This window comes from Anguilla rostrata, chromosome 8 (genome assembly GCF_018555375.3).
Source record: "Anguilla rostrata isolate EN2019 chromosome 8, ASM1855537v3, whole genome shotgun sequence".
Lineage (NCBI taxonomy): Eukaryota > Metazoa > Chordata > Actinopteri > Anguilliformes > Anguillidae > Anguilla > Anguilla rostrata.
The window spans coordinates 53,340,379-53,359,156 of record NC_057940.1 but is presented as its reverse complement, the minus strand read 5'-3'; the positions used below and the strand labels follow the sequence as shown (position 1 = coordinate 53,359,156).

Genomic DNA, 18,778 nt, shown 5'->3' with positions numbered 1-18,778 from the left:
GGGTGTATTCCTGCCTCTCGCCCAATGCACGCTGGGATAGGCTCCAGCACCTCCCCAGCCCCCCCCGCGACCCTGCTCAGGATAAGCGGGTATAGATAATGGATGGATGGATGGATGGATATTTAATATGTTATTTAATTTATAAAAAAATATGTATAAGTATAATGATAGCAGAATGAGTCACCTCATCCTTGTAAATGGCAAGAATGCTGTACCTGGGATCTAGAGGGTATAACCTCAAAATAACCATAGTCAACACTAGATCACGTCCTGTTTCATAGTGTATCATCATAGAGAATTTTTTTTTTTTTCCGCTCCTGTCTTTATTTACCTCCCTCATCACACGTTAAGAGGCGATGCCCGCCGGCGGATGGGGCTCCCGCGAACATTAGTCTGCTGAGCTGCACGTGCATGTGACTCATTTCTCAGCGAAGCCCGACCTGTGAAATGGAGTGCTAAAAAGCGCTGTGCCCGACATCACTTCCTCTGGAGGAGAGCGGATGCTTGTCTCGCTAAAAACAGGTGGCGCACAATCAGACCCGCGTCTAACTGTTCCTGTCTGAGCATACGCCGGCGCTGGCAGTGCGGGAGGTGAAACGGGCCTCGAAGCTCTGTGGTTATGTTTTCGGGTCCCGGCTGGGGTTCGGTTCCCTAGAGCCGGCTACCTATCGTATTATACGTACAAAAAAAAAAAAAAAGTAATCTGTGAAAGTTGCTCTGGGTTTAGAGTGTCTACTACGCGCTGAGGCGCTATCTTAACACGTCTAAAAATAGGCATTGAACCTCTCGGCGCTGCCTGTTTTAGCGATCCGTATCTCACGAACGCAGCGCGAGCCGAATAAAAGGGTTCCCTGCGGCTGATTCGCGGCGTTAACGTCAAACGGCGTCCCGTCTCTCTCTCCGTATCTCCTGCAGGGTCCGCGACGGCCCGTCGTCTCTCTCGGTCCCCGTCCCGTGCGATTCGCGCAAAACCTGAAAGACGGGGGCGAAGAGATACAGGTGATTGCGTTTTTCTGCAATGGCAGGGTCGGCACGGTGGTACAGTGGGTAGCGCTGTCGCCTCGCAGCAAGAAGGTCGCGGGTTCGAATCTCGGCTTGGGGCCTTTCTGTGCGGAGTTTGCATGTTCTCCCCGTGTCCGTGTGGGTTTCCTCCGGGTACTCCGGTTTCCTCCCACAGTCCAAAGACATACAGGTAGGCTAATTGGAGACCCTAAATTTCCCATAGGTACGAGTGTGTGTGTGAGTGAATGGTGTGTGTGCTTCAGCACCCCCCGCGACCCTGCTCATGATAAACGGGTATAGATAATGGATGGACCCTGCTCCAGGATAAACGGGTATAGATAATGGATGGACCCTGCTCAGGATAAGCGGGTATAGATAATGGATGGACCCTGCTCCAGGATAAGCAGGTATAGATAATGGATGGACCCTGCTCAGGATAAGCGGGTATAGATAATGGATGGACCCTGCTCCAGGATAAGCGGGTATAGATAATGGATGGTCCCTGCTCATGATAAGCGGGTATAGATAATGGATGGACCCTGCTCATGATAAACGGGTATAGATAATGGATGGATGGATGGAGCGATGGCCCCAGTCGTTACAGGCATTCGGGTGAGAGGGCGCTTCAGAGCGGCAGTCTGCGGGAGCGCATCCCGGCGACGGCGGTGGCGGTGGGAGTCGCGTTGTCCCGCGGCCGAGAGAGAGCTCATTTTCCGACGCCCACCCTTCGATGCGGCGTCAGCGCCACCGCGAGCGGGTGGCAGAGAAAAGATGGCGGCCGAAGCGCCAATGGCGGACACCGTCGCTCGGATCGGAGGTTTCCAGGGGGCGGACTTTTGTAAATCACCACCGCACTTGGGTGGTGGTGAAATATTGAGTGAGTGAATGCCACAGACCCCCAGTGTAGAACTGCGCCCAACAGGCAGGGGGCAGCAGAGCGCCTGCCGTACCCAAATTCATCTGCATTCGTCCTCTCGCCATGTTAATCCCCCCATCATCTGCTTTCCCCTTACATCGCCCCGTCCATCACTCCATCTGTCTTCTCTTCATCACATACCTCCCTCTGCCTCATCTCTCCCTTTATCCTAAGCTCTTATGTACACAGCTCTCTCCTCCCCCTCCTTCTCTTTCTCTCTCTCTCTCTCTCTCTCTCTCTCTCTCTCACACACACACACACACACACACACACACACTCACATTCTGCTCCAGATATCCCTGTGTATGTATTTTTCACTGAATAACCCGTGTTGCCGTATATATTTGTCCCCGTGGTTTTACATGTGGGGTGTGGGAAATTGAAAATGATAGAGTTGGGAGCTAAGGGTCAAGCGACGGGGAAGAGAAAGCCATTAAAGAGCAGTATGCGTTCCCTCCACCGAGATGGGAGGGGAATGGTTTGCACAGCACGGTCTCAGAGAGGTTTTCCGAGAAGGGGAATTAAATTAAATGCCCTCTTCCCGTTGACCCGGTGGGTAAGGGACTGATAGGTTTCCCACACACTCTCAGACCTGTGGAGACATCCCCTTCCACCCCCCAAACCTGGCGCACCAGTGCTGACCCACTGCGGTTGCCAGGGGCAATGACCTAGGGGATAGCTTTACCCATAATCCCCTTCTAAGGAACCCCAAGAGCAATGCCGTCACTCAGAGGGGCAGATTACTGCTGGTGAGGTCGATGAATATGTTTTTTTTCGCCGTCTCGGACATGAGAAGGTTTCTGAACCGCAAATGACACAAAATAGTCTGAATTGGCAATTAACCTTGCAGTGACTCACCTGAGAGGGGTTTGGAGAGCCCTTCACAGTTTGCAACCACTCGTTTTGTACATCCCGACCTGGCACGCTTCCTTTCATTATGGCTCTTTCTTTTCTTACGGCTTATGCAATGCACCCGTACATACAAATATAACGTGTTTGTATATGTAGATTTGCATCCAATGACTGCTTGAAGTCTGCGACCCATAGACATCACCAGGTGTTGAGTATCTTCTCTGGTGATGCTGTGCCAGGCCTGTACTGCAGCCATCTTCAGCTCCTGTTTGTTTCCCGGGCTTAAGTTTTCACTGAAGCATATGGAACGCATGTTCATTTGGATTCAGGCCAGTCAAGAATTTTTACGGTTTTAAAATGCAAAAACTCCTTCGTTGCTTTAGCAGTACGTTTGGGATTCGTATCTTGCAGTAGGAAGAAGCACCATCCAATGGATTTTTAGAGGCATTTGGTTGAACTTGAGCAGATAAGATGCTTCTGTAGACTACAGACTTACATTCTGCTGCTGCTATCAGTAGTTACATCATCACTGAAGACAAGTGAGCAAGTATCTGTGGCAGCCATGCATGCCCAAACCGTAACACCCCCACCCCCATGTTTCACAGATGAGGGGGGGTGCTTTGGATCTTGGGCAGTTCCTTTTGGCCCCCACACTTCACTCTTGTCATCACTGTGATACAAGTGAATCTTTGTCTCATCTGTCCACAAAACCTTTTTTCTGGAACTCTGTGGAACTCTTTTAGGCGTTGCTTAGCAAACTGTAACCTTTCCATCCTGTTTTTTTGAGGCTAACAAACGGTTTGCATCTTGCAGTGTAGCCTCTGTGATTCTGTTTGTGAAATCTTCTATGGTCTATAAATGCTGAGACGCATCCAGGCCTGCCTCCTGAAGAGTGTTTCTGATTTGTAGGACAACTGTTCGGGCTGTTGCTTCATCACGGTGAGAAATATTAGAAAATTTCACCATAAAAAAAACAGAATACAGGACGGTGCGACAACCCCTTTGCGCAGATGCCAAATCTCGCCCATTTAGGGGGCGTTCCATTTAAGGCTTTATAGCTCCAGATGTGAGCATCGCAGAGACGTGGAAAATTAGATTTGTTTATATTCATAATTTAGCTAGAAATAAAGTGCAATGCAATTATCTTGGCGAAAATACAAAAATGAAGTTGTTCTCCTTCAATTTCAAATGAAATACTGAGATCTCGCGCTCTCTCTCTCTCTCTCACACACACACACACACACATGCAATGTACTACACCTCTGCCTCATTCACAATGCTACACCTCTGCCTCATTCACAATGCTACACCTCTGCCAAATTCACTATGCTACACCTCTGCACCATTCACTATGCTACACCTCTGCCCCATTCACTATGCTACACCTCTGCCCCATTCACTATACCACACCTCTGCCCCATTCACCATACTACACCTCTGCCCCATTCACTATACTACACTTCTGCCCCATTCACTATACTACACCTCTGCCCCATTCACTATACTACACTTCTGCTCCATTCACTATACTACACCTCTGGCCCATTCACTATACTACACCTCTGCCTCATTCACTATACTACACCTCTGCCCCATTCACTATAATACACCTCTGGCCCATTCACTATACTACACCTCTGCCTCATTCACTATACTACACCTCTGCTCCATTCACTATACTACACCTCTTCCACATTCACTATGCTACACCACTGCCCCATTCACTATACTACATCTCTGCCCCATTCACTATGCTACACCTCTGCCCCATTCACTATACTACACCTCTGCTCCATTCACTATACTACACCTCTGCTCTATTCACTATACTACACCTCTGCTCCATTCACTATACTACACCTCTGGCCCATTCACTATATTACACCTCTGCCCCATTCACTATACTACACCTCTGGCCCACTCACTATACTACACCTCTGGCCCATTTGCTACACTGCATCTCTTTTTATTTGACAGCATACGCTTCAAGGCTTATAGCTGACACAGAGTAAAAACCAACTGGTTTGCATGCATTCACTTGTTTGGTCACCGGTGTGTCCTTACTCCCTGAGATTGTTGCCAGGTATTTTTCATATGTCACAGATTAAAATAGTGGCGTCTCCATGGGAACTAGCAATATTGCCGACAAACGTTTTTATGGCCACAAAGAGGAAGATGGAGAGCCGATGTGCTATAAATGGATGTAAACGGGGAAAGCAGCCATTGTGTTTCCTCACGTTTTCATCACGCTGCTTTGTCCAGAGTCATTATTTTGTAGCTGTATGAGGGCCAATCTCCTATACAGGACTGCTACTGCATGCCCCCATATTTATGTGAAGCACATTTGACTGAGCATGCTCAGAAGCCTTATGTTCATGTAGAGCCAGTCTCTCATCTTTATTAGGGCGCAGAGCAGTGTCCGTGTGGTCACCAACATCTCTGGTGCACACTGTCTGTAGTGCATAGTCAAATCGCTTTAGTGCAACCCGGTCGTTTGGGTTTTACAGATCTTACAGCTGTTCTTAAGTCTCTGTGGTGCTGCTCTACCACACATTTGGAGCATAAGACGTATGTGCCGTGTGCAAAGGTAATGTTCAGTGTGTATAAGAAGCGTGACATTTGATCTGTGAACAGGCAGATGTTTGTGTTGGTCCATTAGATTGCAGAGATGACACCATAATGTCAGGCTGAGATATAGCAACTGTGAGTTGCTGTACAGTAAATGTGCCTTGTTATCAGTATAAAAGTACGACACATAGCATCTGTTTAACATTTTGTAATATGCCCGTGTTCCGTGACTGGCTGTGTAATTACACTTTTCTGTTTTCTGTTATGAGCATCTGGTCTGTCTCTTCATCAATCCAGATATAATGTTTAATTGAAAAACAGCTGGAAGGCTCTAATCTTAGGTTGGAGCTCCTGACGTATGTTGGTGATGACAAATCTATTGCTGTGCCACAGACTCCTGACATTTGATCATATTTCCTGTAGGATTACCTGAGAGCCTTTCCTTAAAGCCTAACCAAACTAACACATCCCTCACATAGCAACCCACACACATCCCTCTCATAGAAACCCACACACATCCCTCTCATAGCAACCCACACACATCCCTCACATAGCAACCCACACACATCCCTCTCACAGCAACCCACACACATCCCTCTCATAGCAATCCACACACATCCCTCTCACAGCAACCCACACACATCCCTCACATAGCAACCCATACACATCTCTCACATAGCAACCCACGCACATCCCTTATAGCAACCCATTCACATCCCTCACATAGCAACACATACACATCCCTCTTATAGCAACCCACACACATCCCTCACTTAGCAACCCACACACATCCCTCACATAGCAACCCATACACATCCCTCACATAGCAACCCACGCACATCCCTTATAGCAACCCATTCACATCCCTCACATAGCAACACACACACATCCCTCACATAGTAACCCGCTCACATTCCTCTCATAGAAAACCACACACATCCCTCTCATAGCAACCTGTACGGTCTTGTACATGGAACCTGCACATAGCCCTCTTATAGTAGGCCGCACAACCGACGCAACCATTCAATATGAGTGAAACCCACACACAGACTGCCAGAGGAATCTCTCTCACAGATTGGAGGCTATTAATTAATGAGGGGAGGAGGGGAGTCGGGGAGTACTTTACACGTGCCAGTGATGATTTCATAGAACCCGAACGGAAAAGGAGGGGAGACAACGGAATTCAAAAATTGTCTGTCGAGGGAAATGACACTGGCGGGCTGAAAATACACTCGCCTTTTACACCTCTGCTGCTGAGTGAGAAGAGCTGTCTCGTTAGCGGGCTCGATCCGATTAATTAACGGGAGAAATCTCGTTAGAGCTTTCCTGGCGCTGACGACGCTCCGGTAGAAGGCCGCAGCGATGTTTCTCACTCAACTTTGTTGCGTTAAGAGCAGCTTCTTTAGTTTGGGTTTCTCATTTACATTCAGGTCTATGTGGACTGTACCATGTGAGATTTTGGAAGGGGTGGGTGGGGGGGGTGGTTGCTTTTAATGACTTCCTGCTGAATTTAACCACAGGTGTAGATGCTCATGGATCCATACCAGAGTCCTCAGGCATGACTTGCCCCTCCCTCTGCCCTCTGTGACTCATTGCATGACTGTTAGTGAAATGTGTTATGGAAACTGAGAGGACAAATTATTAAGCACTACTTCCTGCTTTGGCCTCTCATCTAGAAAGAACTTGGAGCTCACTGAATTGGATCAGCGAAGGTCCACTAAGCACATTTGTGTCTATGAAGGAAACTACGACTCTAAGGATCGACTCATTATAACCTATAAAATGATCAGACCTGGGTCAAAGAGGTACTTATTTTGGATTCAAATACTTTTCTGTGCTCCATTGATCTTGCCTGGTGTAGTTGAGCCTGACAATATGACCAGAAGGCAGGGTTTTTCATTGGTTCCAATTCGCCAGACAAGATTAGTAAAGCATAGAATTTGAAGTATTTGAATCCAAAACAAATCCATATTTGACCCAGGTCTGAACATGATATAGGCTTACTCTCATGTAGATGTGAAATCCCTAATACTAAAGTATTGTACAAGTATCTCTATAGAGAATATGGGTTATATTTCTTCATAAGTCAATTTTGATAACCCTGTAAGTGACACATGGTCTTCTTCTACAAAGTTATTCATGATTCCATTTGCATATTTTAAGCATTCATAATTCATTTTTATGTAATGCATTGCCAAGTTCCGATATTTAACGATAATGATATTTATACCATCTGAAAACTGTCAGAACTGATGCAGCAATTTTCTGCGCATTCTTTTTTTGTTCCTTTATTGCTATAATTTACCTCAGCGCTGTGTAACTACCTCCATAATGAAATATTATGGTTAGAAATGCGGTGTTTTATAGCAGGAAGGGTTTGGGAAACTGACAACACTCTTCACTTGCTTTGTCTGAATCGGAACAACACTTAAGATGAGGGACTCGACGAGGAGACCCTCAGTGAGGTGCGGGGAGAATATTTAATGAAACGGAAGAGAGGTCCTGTGATTGGCCGGTGCTAGTGTATTCGGGAACCTACTCTACTGTGTTAGTCCACCTTTATCCCCCCCCCCACCACCCACTGCCTGGTGTATGCTAATTACAGCCTGTCCAGACCATTGTCTTGGTGAGGAGAGACGGATTGGTGCTTGACATTCACGCTCTGAGCTGGGGGGTGGGGGCTGTGTTTGCCTGTCAGCCCACGCTTTCATGCAACTGGAAATAGAGCCCATCTGTCATGGGGGGCGAGGGGGGTGGGGGGGGGGGTGGGGGGGTGTAGCGTCTGGGGAATCTTCCGACTGTGCTGCCACGCTTCTGCGTGCTCGTGGCTTCCCGGAAGCCCACACCGATGCCCGCAGTGCTACCCACCTATTCCTGCTTCCGTGGAACCCTCTGGCCAACAGAGGCACACGTCATACCCCCCCCTGCACTGAGAAGGCCCGGCACACCAAGGGCTGCTGCAGGAGGGCGAGGAGGTGAAGGAGAAAGCGGCAACGGAAGGAGGCGAGGAGGAGGAGAGGAGACGTGTTGGGATCGAAAGATTAGGGGAGACGAAGAGAGCGAGCGGTCGAGAGAAAGGAGAGGAGAAAGCAAGCGGGAAAGACAAAGGGAGAAGGAGGAGAAGAAAGAGGGGAAGGGAGGAGACTGGAGGAGCGGTAAGACGAGGGGTTGTCGGAGAGAAAACTGGTGTCTAATTGGCCGTGCTGCGCTGGAAGGCTCTGCCTGAGCCCATCCACCTGATCGATCAGTTGCTTTCTGTGGAGTTCGCCCTTCACGCCGTCTGGCTGACATCACAGGGGGCGAAGAGGAGCCCTCCTGAAATATTCATACACCTCCACCCCCGGCGGCACACGCGGCTCATCTGCACAGGCTGATATTCAGGAGACAGACCGGACCGAAAGCCGACCTTTGACATGTTCATCAGCAGCCAATCACCTGTCAGGTCTGTCCAAGATTATCACACGGTTGCCTACTCATGAATAGAACGCTATTGCCGCGGCGATCGCAAAGTTCCATTGGCTTTGAGGACATTATTCTGGAGCAACTTTGGGAACAATAAGTGATATACAAATCGTACACGCAAATTCATGTACACATACACACACACACCTCACCCCACACACAAAGACAAACACACACACCCCTCACCCCACACACAAAGACAAACACACACACATACACAGACACACAGACACACAAGCACACATTAAGCTTACGCTGTCATACTGGGCACATAATCTGGTGCATGCTGATTGGGTGGGCAGTCTGTGGCATCTCTGCAGTACAGTACACTGGCAGAAGTGTGGTATAAAGGGCAAGGAGCTGGTCTTGCAACCTAAAGGTTGCAGGTTCAATTCCCAGGTAGGACACTGCTACTATTCCTTTGAGTAAGGTACTTAACCGGCATAGCTTCAGTAAATATCGGGCTGTATAAATGGATAAGAGCATCTGCTAAATGCCTGTAACGTATTGAGAATTACAAAGAGGCACAATACCTCTGGGGGCAGAATTCTGTGGTTTTTAACCTTGAATTTACCAGTTAGGTCAATTAAGATCAGAATCCTATGTACAGTGATGGCCTGGTAGTACATGTAGTAAACCCCACCATCCTTTCTGGTGTTTGAAATATCTGGCTGATCCAGTGTGTGTGTGTGTGCGCATGTGTGTGTGCGTACGTGTGTGTGCATGTGTGTGTGCGTACGTGTGTGTGTGTGCGCACATGCATGAAGGTAGGATGCAGTAAAGTTGTTAGCCCCTGTTTGTGGGCACACGGCCTCCAACTCCTGCATTAGTGACGGCTGAGGTTCAGACGTTAATAGACCTCTTGGTAAACTGTCTCTTCCAATGTCAGGCATAGACAAGGCCTGCATAGTTTGTTCACTGGAACCCTTGTGCAGCTACAAATACAGACAATAGACTGTACTTTCAGACTGAAAACAGCTTGGAGTTGTTTTTCCCATTGGCAGCACATGTTATGTGCAATGATCCTGCAGCTCCCTCTAGTGGGCAATAGAGGCAACACATAACTTTTTATCTTTGAATACAGCATCAATAATGTTTATCACTGTTGATACCCTTGAGTTGCACTACAAGGGTTTTAAAATAACAACATTGCTTTGTATAAAATTGACATTTATGTTTCTTACCCGCATTCTCATATTTTGAAACTCTGTCTTCCAGTTAACAATTGTAATTCAGATGTTTCATTGTGTTTTACTGGCTTGATTTCACATTGTATATTGTTAACAGGAAGACAGAGTGCCAGGCTAAAAAAATTTTAGCCACACACACACCACTCACAGAAACACACACACACAGAAACACACACACACCAATCACAGAAACACACACACACAGAAACACACACACACACACAGAAACACAGACACACACACGCACACACACACACACAGAAACACACGCACACACACACACCAATCACAGAAACACACACACACAGAAACACAGAAACACACACACACACACAGAAACACAGAAACACACACACACACAGAAACACAGAAACACACACACACACACACACACAGAAACAGACACACAGACACACACACACACAGAAACAGACACACAGACACACACAAGAAACAGACACACACAACACACACACACACACACACAAACACACACACACACACAAAACACACACACACACACACAACACAGAAACACACACAGACACACACACACAGAAACAGACACACAGACACACACACACACAGAAACAGACACACAGAGAAACACACACAAACACAAACACACACACAAACACAAACACACACACACACACACACACCAATCACAGAAACACACACACACACACACAGAAACAGACACACAGAAACACACACACACACACACACACACACACACACACACACACACACACACACACAGAAACACACACAAACACAAACACACACACACACACACACACACATATAAAGCAGGCTGTATTTACCTCCCTCCCTCCCTCTCTGGTCGAGGTCCTGGAGATGACAGAGGTGGAGCCGGTTCTCGACTTCGCCTCGTCCGAGCGCGCGGGGCGCCGAAACGCCCTCCCGGATGTCCTTGGTTCCCCAGCAGGGGTCAGCCCCTCTGACCTGCCCCTCAAATTGGGCGACGCCTCCCCGCCAGGTGGGCGTGCGCGCTACCTCCGTTCAAACCTGCCAGGACACACACAGATCGCCCCAATGTCTTCACTTGTGAACAGACAGACACCATTTCAGGCTTACACCTTCAATCCAGCTACACACCGACTCAAAGTCTACGCCCCCAATTCACCCACTGGCTACACTTCTCTAACCACACTGAGCCCACCAATCTCTTTCTTTAACACTCTCTCGCGCTCTTTTGACATTTCTTGCTATTTTCAATCTATTTCATAACTTGGCATAACAAATGTACATTTGCTTTGTCAAAGCATACAATGTTGGGATGGCAGGTTTGCCATCCTGCCAAGTTACGCCTTGGCGAGACAGCATGCACCGTATCTATATAACCACAATTACCACAGACTCTCAGCCCTCAAAAATATTCATTTCTGTACCTTCTGACCCCATTTCAACATACAGAATTCACAAACAACTTCACACATCCTCACAATGAAGCCCCAAACATTTTGTACGTTGAAAGCATGTTTTTCATCAGATATTGTACACTTCAAGAAATATTAAATAGATATACAAAATAAAAGGTTACTTAAAAAAAAAATAGTGTGTCGCAATCATGTAGAAATAAATCTGACATAATAATAGGAAAAAATAATACACAGTATACAATAATATGCAATATACAATTGATGGTGACTGCTTGTGTGTTAGATTTGGGTTCTCTTGCATTCCCTCGGTGTCTGTATGTCTGTCTTTCCGTCAGATGGTCCTGGAGGGGTGCAGTCTCCCAAATCAGAGGAGGCGCCCGCCCCCACGAACAGGCCGGAGGGGAAGGACGATGGGTCGTAAAGGACTAGGGGTCACGGATCCTCCTGGGGCGGGCGGGGCATGAGAGAAAAGGAGGGGACAAAAGAAGATGTTCACCGGTTCACAGGCCAGTGTCATCGCTGGGAGAACAAGAGCGGCTGCCAGTGGAGTGTGGACGAGAGAGAGAGAGAGAGAGAGAGAGAGAGAGAGAGAGAGATGTAGAGAGTGTGAGAGAAAGAGAGAGTGTGAGATAGAGAGAGAAAGAAAGAGGGAGCAAGAGAGGGAGAGAGAGTGTGTGTGTGTGAGAGAGTGAGATGCAGAGAGTGAGTGAGAGAGAGAGGGGGGGAGAGAGAGAGATGAGAAAAGCAAAGGAGAATGGGGAAGAGTGTGAGATTGAAACAAGTGGATGGTGAAAGGGAGAGAGAGAGAGAGGATGAGGACTGATAAAGGAAGAAAAGGGAGAGATGTGTGAGAGATGTGTGGTGGGGACCCTACAGTGCACTGTTGAAATTTAACATGGTTTGCCTTCAAACTTCAGGACTGTTGCAAATATACAGATATATATTCTGTTGAAACAGAAATTGAGAGTGGGGTATATATGATAGTGTTTTTTGTGCTGTGAAGAATTTCCATGGCAGAAAAATGTTTGTACCATTCTTTAAAAAAAAAAAAAAAAAAAAAGGCTTATGGCTTTGTGGCTTTGCATAATTAGATGTATGCAAAATGGTTAATGGCATTTGCACACTGGTGGAATTGATCAAGCTGAAGTTTATTGTAAGTGAGGTTTTCTTGTCCACTGTAACTTCTCAGAGTCAGAACATAGTGTTCTTGTGCATTTTTGTCACAGTATGATTTTATAGAGCTACGTACGTGTTTTTAAGAACACACTCTGCAGAATCATTCATGAGGCAGACAGTGCCCAGCAAAAATTCCGTGCCCAGGAAAACACTACTGCCAATTATTTTAATTCTTCCCTTACTATAGAAAGCGGAGATAACTTCATGTGTACCTGTACAGTAGAGAGTTGTGTCTTAATGGTTCTTCACCATTAATGATGGTAATATCACAAATGACCGCTCGAAAAGTTTTCCGATTCTAGAGAACAGCACGCACAATGAATTTATTTTATCTTCAGTCTTTCGGTATAAATCCACAGATGCGATTTTAAGACGTACACAGTGGGTACACTTTTTTCTATGAGTCCTCTTTTCGACAACTACGAACAACACTTGAATCGACACCTGGACATGCAAACGTCCAGCATCACAACAATGCGTATTTGATGTGACGCAGTGAATGAAAACATAAGCAGCTGTAGAGGTGTTTTTTTGACTTCGTAAACAGGCATAATAGCCTGCAGAGAGCAGCACAGCAGCCATCATGTTGGGAACTATCAGCACAGGTGGAGATCGTTACAGGGGGTGTGTCTGTTTATTAACAGATCTGAAAACATCACCAAGAGTTAAGACTTCATTCTGCGGCGAGGGACTGGTTATCTTACGACGAAGGGCACAGCGTGGTCTGAAATATTTCCGTCCTAGGTGTTACACTTGCCGTGGTTCTTCAAATAATGCATAATATACTTCAAATTCTTAAAGGCACGGAACACCATTAATTCTGTACACAGAGCAAGACTGCGTTAGAACCATATGGCCACTGGTCTGTCATGTGACTCTCTCAATCTGAAGAGCATCGGTGTGTGAAATGCATGCGGAGTGACAATTCACCACTCACTCCGCATTGGACCATCGTCTGTTTGATTTTATCGCACTCATGAATGTAAATATGTGTATTTTATATTTACACGATGCGTCAAGATCGGTCTGAGGTATCAGTATTACTTCCAGGGCCGGCCCTAGGATTTTGGTGGCCCTAAACAAAATCTGTGGGCTGCGTTGGGGGGGGGGGGGGTGTTGCGAGCTTGGATTTTGTCGAGCGTTATTCATTCCCGATCGCTAGTTCCGCGATAGGGGATGAATAACGCAATTACGAAATACGAAAATAACATTGTTTACCTTATATAAACATTGGATCGTGTGCCCCCCCCCGTGGTCGTGTGGCCCCGGTTGTGGCCCTAAACAACTGCATAGACCATTTATGCCACGGGCCGGCCCTGGTTACTTGATATACACAAGTGAACAAATCACACATGCTGTTTTATGAACACAAACATCTTATACAGGGAAATTTTAAAGTACCAGACTGTAATACGGTCAATCCATGAAATCTTATTTGTATGTATAGCTAATGCTTAAAACAACGGTGCCGTACATATTTCCCAAATGAATGAGAGATGTTTTATTGGGTTACATATACTAATATATATACTGTGCCGAAATAAGACGACACAGAGCTACAATAGGAGCACAGAACAGTGCATTGACTGCACGGTGTTCAGTGTAAAACTTGAAGTTAAGTTGCCAAGACGAGCGAGAGAACATTGTGTCTGTTTTGCTGGTATGCAGGTATCATACAGTACATGTATGTGATTGTGTAGAATCTGTCATGTGATCTACTGTAACCACCGTAATAAATCCACAGGGCTCAAAATGTGTTCTGTGTTTCTGCTTTTTGACCCAAGCACAGCATTTAGAAAACAAACTCTTGACTACTAGGAAGAGGACTGTTCAGCCCTTTGACTTTGTATAATGGTTAATGATGGTTAAATGATTGTTTCTGTGATAAGGAGAACAGTCTGCAGCAATGTTTTCTGTTCTTGTCAAATTGTCAGGTTTGCAATCCGACCAATAACATTTGGCAATTGATACATAATGTCACAGAAGCCCTGCGTTGCAGCTGTTGCACGTAGTAAACTAGTGCAGCCACAGGATGACCACTAGGTGGCGACATTCCCTTGTTTATCAACATTTGCCAGGCGAGCTACAGTGGCTGCCACTTTGTCACACAAAAGGACAAAGGAGCCACAACAGTAACATGGGTGTGGGTCAAACTGACTTCCTCTCAGCCTTTCAACCAAACTCTCATATAAAAATAGCATGTTTTAAAAAAAATGTAATTCCTTCTATCCCATATTGACTGGCAGACCAGTGGGGGAGGTGGGGCAGGTGGGGCAGGCCAGAGAATAGAGAAGAATTATCAAGCAGAAAACACCCTCTTCCAAACTGCTGTAAAGAAAAGAATCACCTTTTACTGCTTCATAAAGTTCACTACAGATCACAAAAACATACAACAGACAGCCACTTCTATTCGACAATTAGGAAAGACAACTAGGCCATTATCCACCCAATTTATTTAGATTTGTTTAGACTTCCTAATATGTACTCTCACCGATATGTGCAGTCTCACAGATATATAAGCAAATGTTTCACTGTTAAATCAAACAGCAAAAAGGGTGACATTTTTTTCATATTCAAACAGGACTCCATAACCAAAAAAAAAAAAAAACACCCATTCTGTCTTGTATTTATTTAATCAGGCAAACTGGCTGAGAACACCTCTTGTGATAATGAAATGGCTACATGAGAACATGAGAGATCAGGCAATGTAAAGAAAGAGAAAATGAAAAAAAGGACATTTTAGTATAATATGCCCTGCCCCCCCCCCCACAGAGAAATAGCTCACATAGCCCAGATGCTGTATAAATGTATAAATAGATGGGGTCCCTGCTATATGTGGTGGGGGTGGAGTTAATACATACACTCACTGGCACTCACTGATTAAATATTAACACGTGTCGTGGTGACCTCACCCTTTCCCCACAGTCCGAACTCATGCTACAGAAAACGCACTGCCTAGAACCACAAGAATAGAACACGCTATGTGGGTGACATCACTGACAGAGCCCTGAGCAGAGTCAGTCCGGAATCACATGACTAGCAGGAGGCGTCTCTCAGTTTGTTTCTGCTCATTCCTTTTGAAATCGCAGAGGCCCGTGTTTCTGAACGTTTCAGCATGGCATCCTTGACAGATCTCCTGCGAGGATTTTTTTATTTTTTATTTCGGGTTATCAGAGTGGGCGGGGCAGTCTTTCAAATCCCTTCGGTGAACCATGCTAACACGATAGCCACGCCCATTCTCTGGAGGGATGTTCGTCGAGATACTAATCGGAGTCTGGAGTCTATATAGACACTGCCATTGTGCAAAGGTAGTAAAATGGCAAATAGAATTCCGTAGATATATAGAAATAAATTAGGGTGGGCTATGTTCACATTATACAATGCTGTAATAAATTAGAATACTATGACCAGTTCTGGACATCACACAATAATATATAAGAAAATGGGCCACAAGACGTGTTTCAGGTATCAACCATATACTTTATGAGAACAATTCACTTTAAATCTCCTCAAGTAACTTCTCAAGTAACATGATTTTGGTTTAAGGAATAATAAATGTTGTCACGTGAGATTTTTAAAAAAATTTTTTATCGAAGCTCTGTGAGCCTTCTGGCATATTTACGGCAGGTCATTAAACTTTCTTGAGCTTCCCGCTTCCGTGGTCCAGGTGACACCTGAAGGGGCCTACCTTGGATCCGAGCCTCCCGAGGCAGGTGTGCCCACCGCCCCACAACGGTGACCCAGGGATGGCTCTGCAAAATACCGCACTCCCCACCTACAGCATCAGCTGGGTGGTGACAGTGGATCTGGGAATAACGGCACCTGAACATTCACACCAATAACTCTGGTACTGAGTGTTTTTGGTGACGATAGAGGAATTAATCTTAAGAGCTCAAGCTCACAGGCTTGCGTTACCTGTCTCAGATAATCGCTAAACGAGATGTAGAAAGCAGAATTAAAACAAGTCTGGGAAGGTACTCACAACCCCCACACTTATTTGTGTATGTTCAAGCATCTCATGAAAGATACTTATTAAAGTCCTTACGATTAAACAGAACAGAGGAAGTGAGTAACAAAGTCGGCAATAATCTTAATATGCTCCTTTTATGGATATCAAAAAAAAAAAAAAAATCATTATCACGTGGTGGTGTGTTGTATTTTATCAGAATTCTATATATGTTTATATTTTATCACTTAATATTTTATATTATTATATATTTTACATTTCTGCATTTTGAATTAGTGCTGTTTTTTATGCATTGTATGTGCAGACTACAAGAAAAAATTTATAATAGTAGATTGGCCGAAGGATTCATCATTCAAATGTTCTCCTGCTCTTTCGTCCTTTGAGAGCCGTTGCCATGGTTTACGTCTCCCCTTCTCCCTTTGTTTGTCTCTCCTGCCCCCTGCAGCTAGGCCATGACATCATCCTCCCTTGTGGGGCACTGTGATGGTAACTAGTCCTGATTCAGCAACTGTAATGTCGCCCCTCCCCCACCCCCCCTCCCCCCCCCCCCCAGTTTCTCCACCTGTTCCACTCTTGGCTGGCAAGCTGCTTTCAACAGTTAGAACACAGGTCCTGTTGCAGTGTGGGAAATTCTCATTTTTGAGAATGGATGTGCTTCCACAGAAATCGATAGGGTTCTCACGTAGACCAAAAATGATTTACCTTCACTAGAGGTATGATGACAGCAGATAGTATATTTGCCCTTAAAATTCAGAATTAGCAACAAAAACAACGACAGAAAAAGAGCCATTTGAATCAGGTTATGAATGCACGGAATTTAAGAGATTAAAAAAAAAAAATAATAAAACTGCCATCCGTCCTAGCTTGGGTCAGTGCGCCCCTGGGGAACCTTGCTTCAACAGCAGACCTGGAGAACAGGCGCTGAAAGGACGGCTTTCAAGTCCGCGGGGGCGGGGCCATCGGCACAGCTCTCTCAAACGGATTCTCCTTTCTCCCTTTGTCGCGGTGGTAAATGCCCGTTTTGTTGCTAGCTGCAGCTATAACGTGAATGGAGTCTTGGCAGCCGATCTCTGATTATCTATTGTGGCGTTTGAAGCGGACAGCTGCCAAAACAGCGGTCCAGCGCTGGAGCAACAGTCACCTTTTCATAAACATTCTCCCCACGTCTGACACATTTGTATTTTTCCACTTGTACGAGAACCCTAACAGAGTTTCTCATGTATGTATGTATGTATGTATGTATGTGGAAATCGTAATAAAATTGTCAAGCAAGTAAATCTGATTTGAAATTTGAGTCCATGATTTGAGCCAAAATGGGATCTACTAGCCTAATAATCCATTTTTTTTAAGTAGGTGAAATGACAGTGTCTCATGACTGGATGCTTCCTAGGGCATCCTTCGCACATCATAGTTGTCACATACACCGTTTGGCAATGAAACAAATCTGGCAACTGTGTTTATTGGCCATTGTCTGTCAGCATGTGTTTACTTCCGCGTGTAATCCTACCTACTGATAAAGTAGCACTAATGGTAGCTGTTGTTTGGAAAAAGGCAGTCATGTTAACACAATCCCTCAAGGGCATCCACTGCAGTCCCAGAGGAGGCCTTACAGTATGCATTGCATATACAGTGAGCGCAATACTGTTTGAGACAAAGCCATATTTTTTTCTTGATTCGGTTCTGTACTCCGTAATTTTTGATATGCAATCAAACGATTCATATTTTGTGTTGCGTCAGTGAAAGTCAAAGAAGAATTATGAGGCTGAGAAATATGACAAAAAACAAACAAACAAACAAAAAAACTGTCAAGAGATATAGGCCAAACCTTTGGCCTACTAAAACCAACTGATAGGAACATCATTAAGAAGAAAGAGAGCACTGGTGAGTTCTTTGGCTCAAATATGATCCTCATGTTGACAAACACCGATAACAGACTCCAAAGGCAATCAAAGGCCTAGAATCAAGACTGAAAGCTTTCTTATACTTGCGCTAAAGAAACAACCGAACCATAGCTAACTAATCATAAACGCCTGTGAAGCCATTTGTCCCAAACTTTATGGGACCCTGAAATGGGGCTATGTATGAAGCATTAGAATAACCCTTTAAAAAAGCTGAGAATCTGCTCTTTAATGTCACGTGCATTGTTTGATTACAGATCTAAAATTGTGAAGTGCACAGCCAAGTCAAGAAAAAATATGTCTTTGTCCCAAACATTATGGAGCTCACTGTAGTTAGACAT

General features: G+C 45.4%; 1 protein-coding gene and 1 long non-coding RNA gene across 3 annotated transcripts in view; one reads left to right on the top strand and one right to left on the bottom strand.

Annotated features, from left to right (window-relative positions):
• The window catches only part of LOC135262049 (uncharacterized), a 31,768-nt gene that overhangs the window by 527 nt on the left and 12,463 nt on the right, over positions 1-18,778 (bottom strand). For both annotated transcript variants that reach the window (XR_010332088.1, XR_010332087.1), the window contains one exon: positions 10,818-11,022. This is a non-coding gene — a long non-coding RNA (uncharacterized LOC135262049). The remainder of the gene's footprint in view (positions 1-10,817; positions 11,023-18,778) is intronic.
• Positions 10,852-14,325, top strand: LOC135262048 (cAMP-dependent protein kinase inhibitor beta-like). Its single transcript, XM_064348838.1, has 2 exons — positions 10,852-10,993; positions 11,732-14,325. The coding sequence occupies exons 1-2, from the start codon at positions 10,852-10,854 to the stop codon at positions 11,815-11,817; spliced, it is 228 nt and encodes a 75-aa protein (XP_064204908.1). The 3' UTR covers positions 11,818-14,325.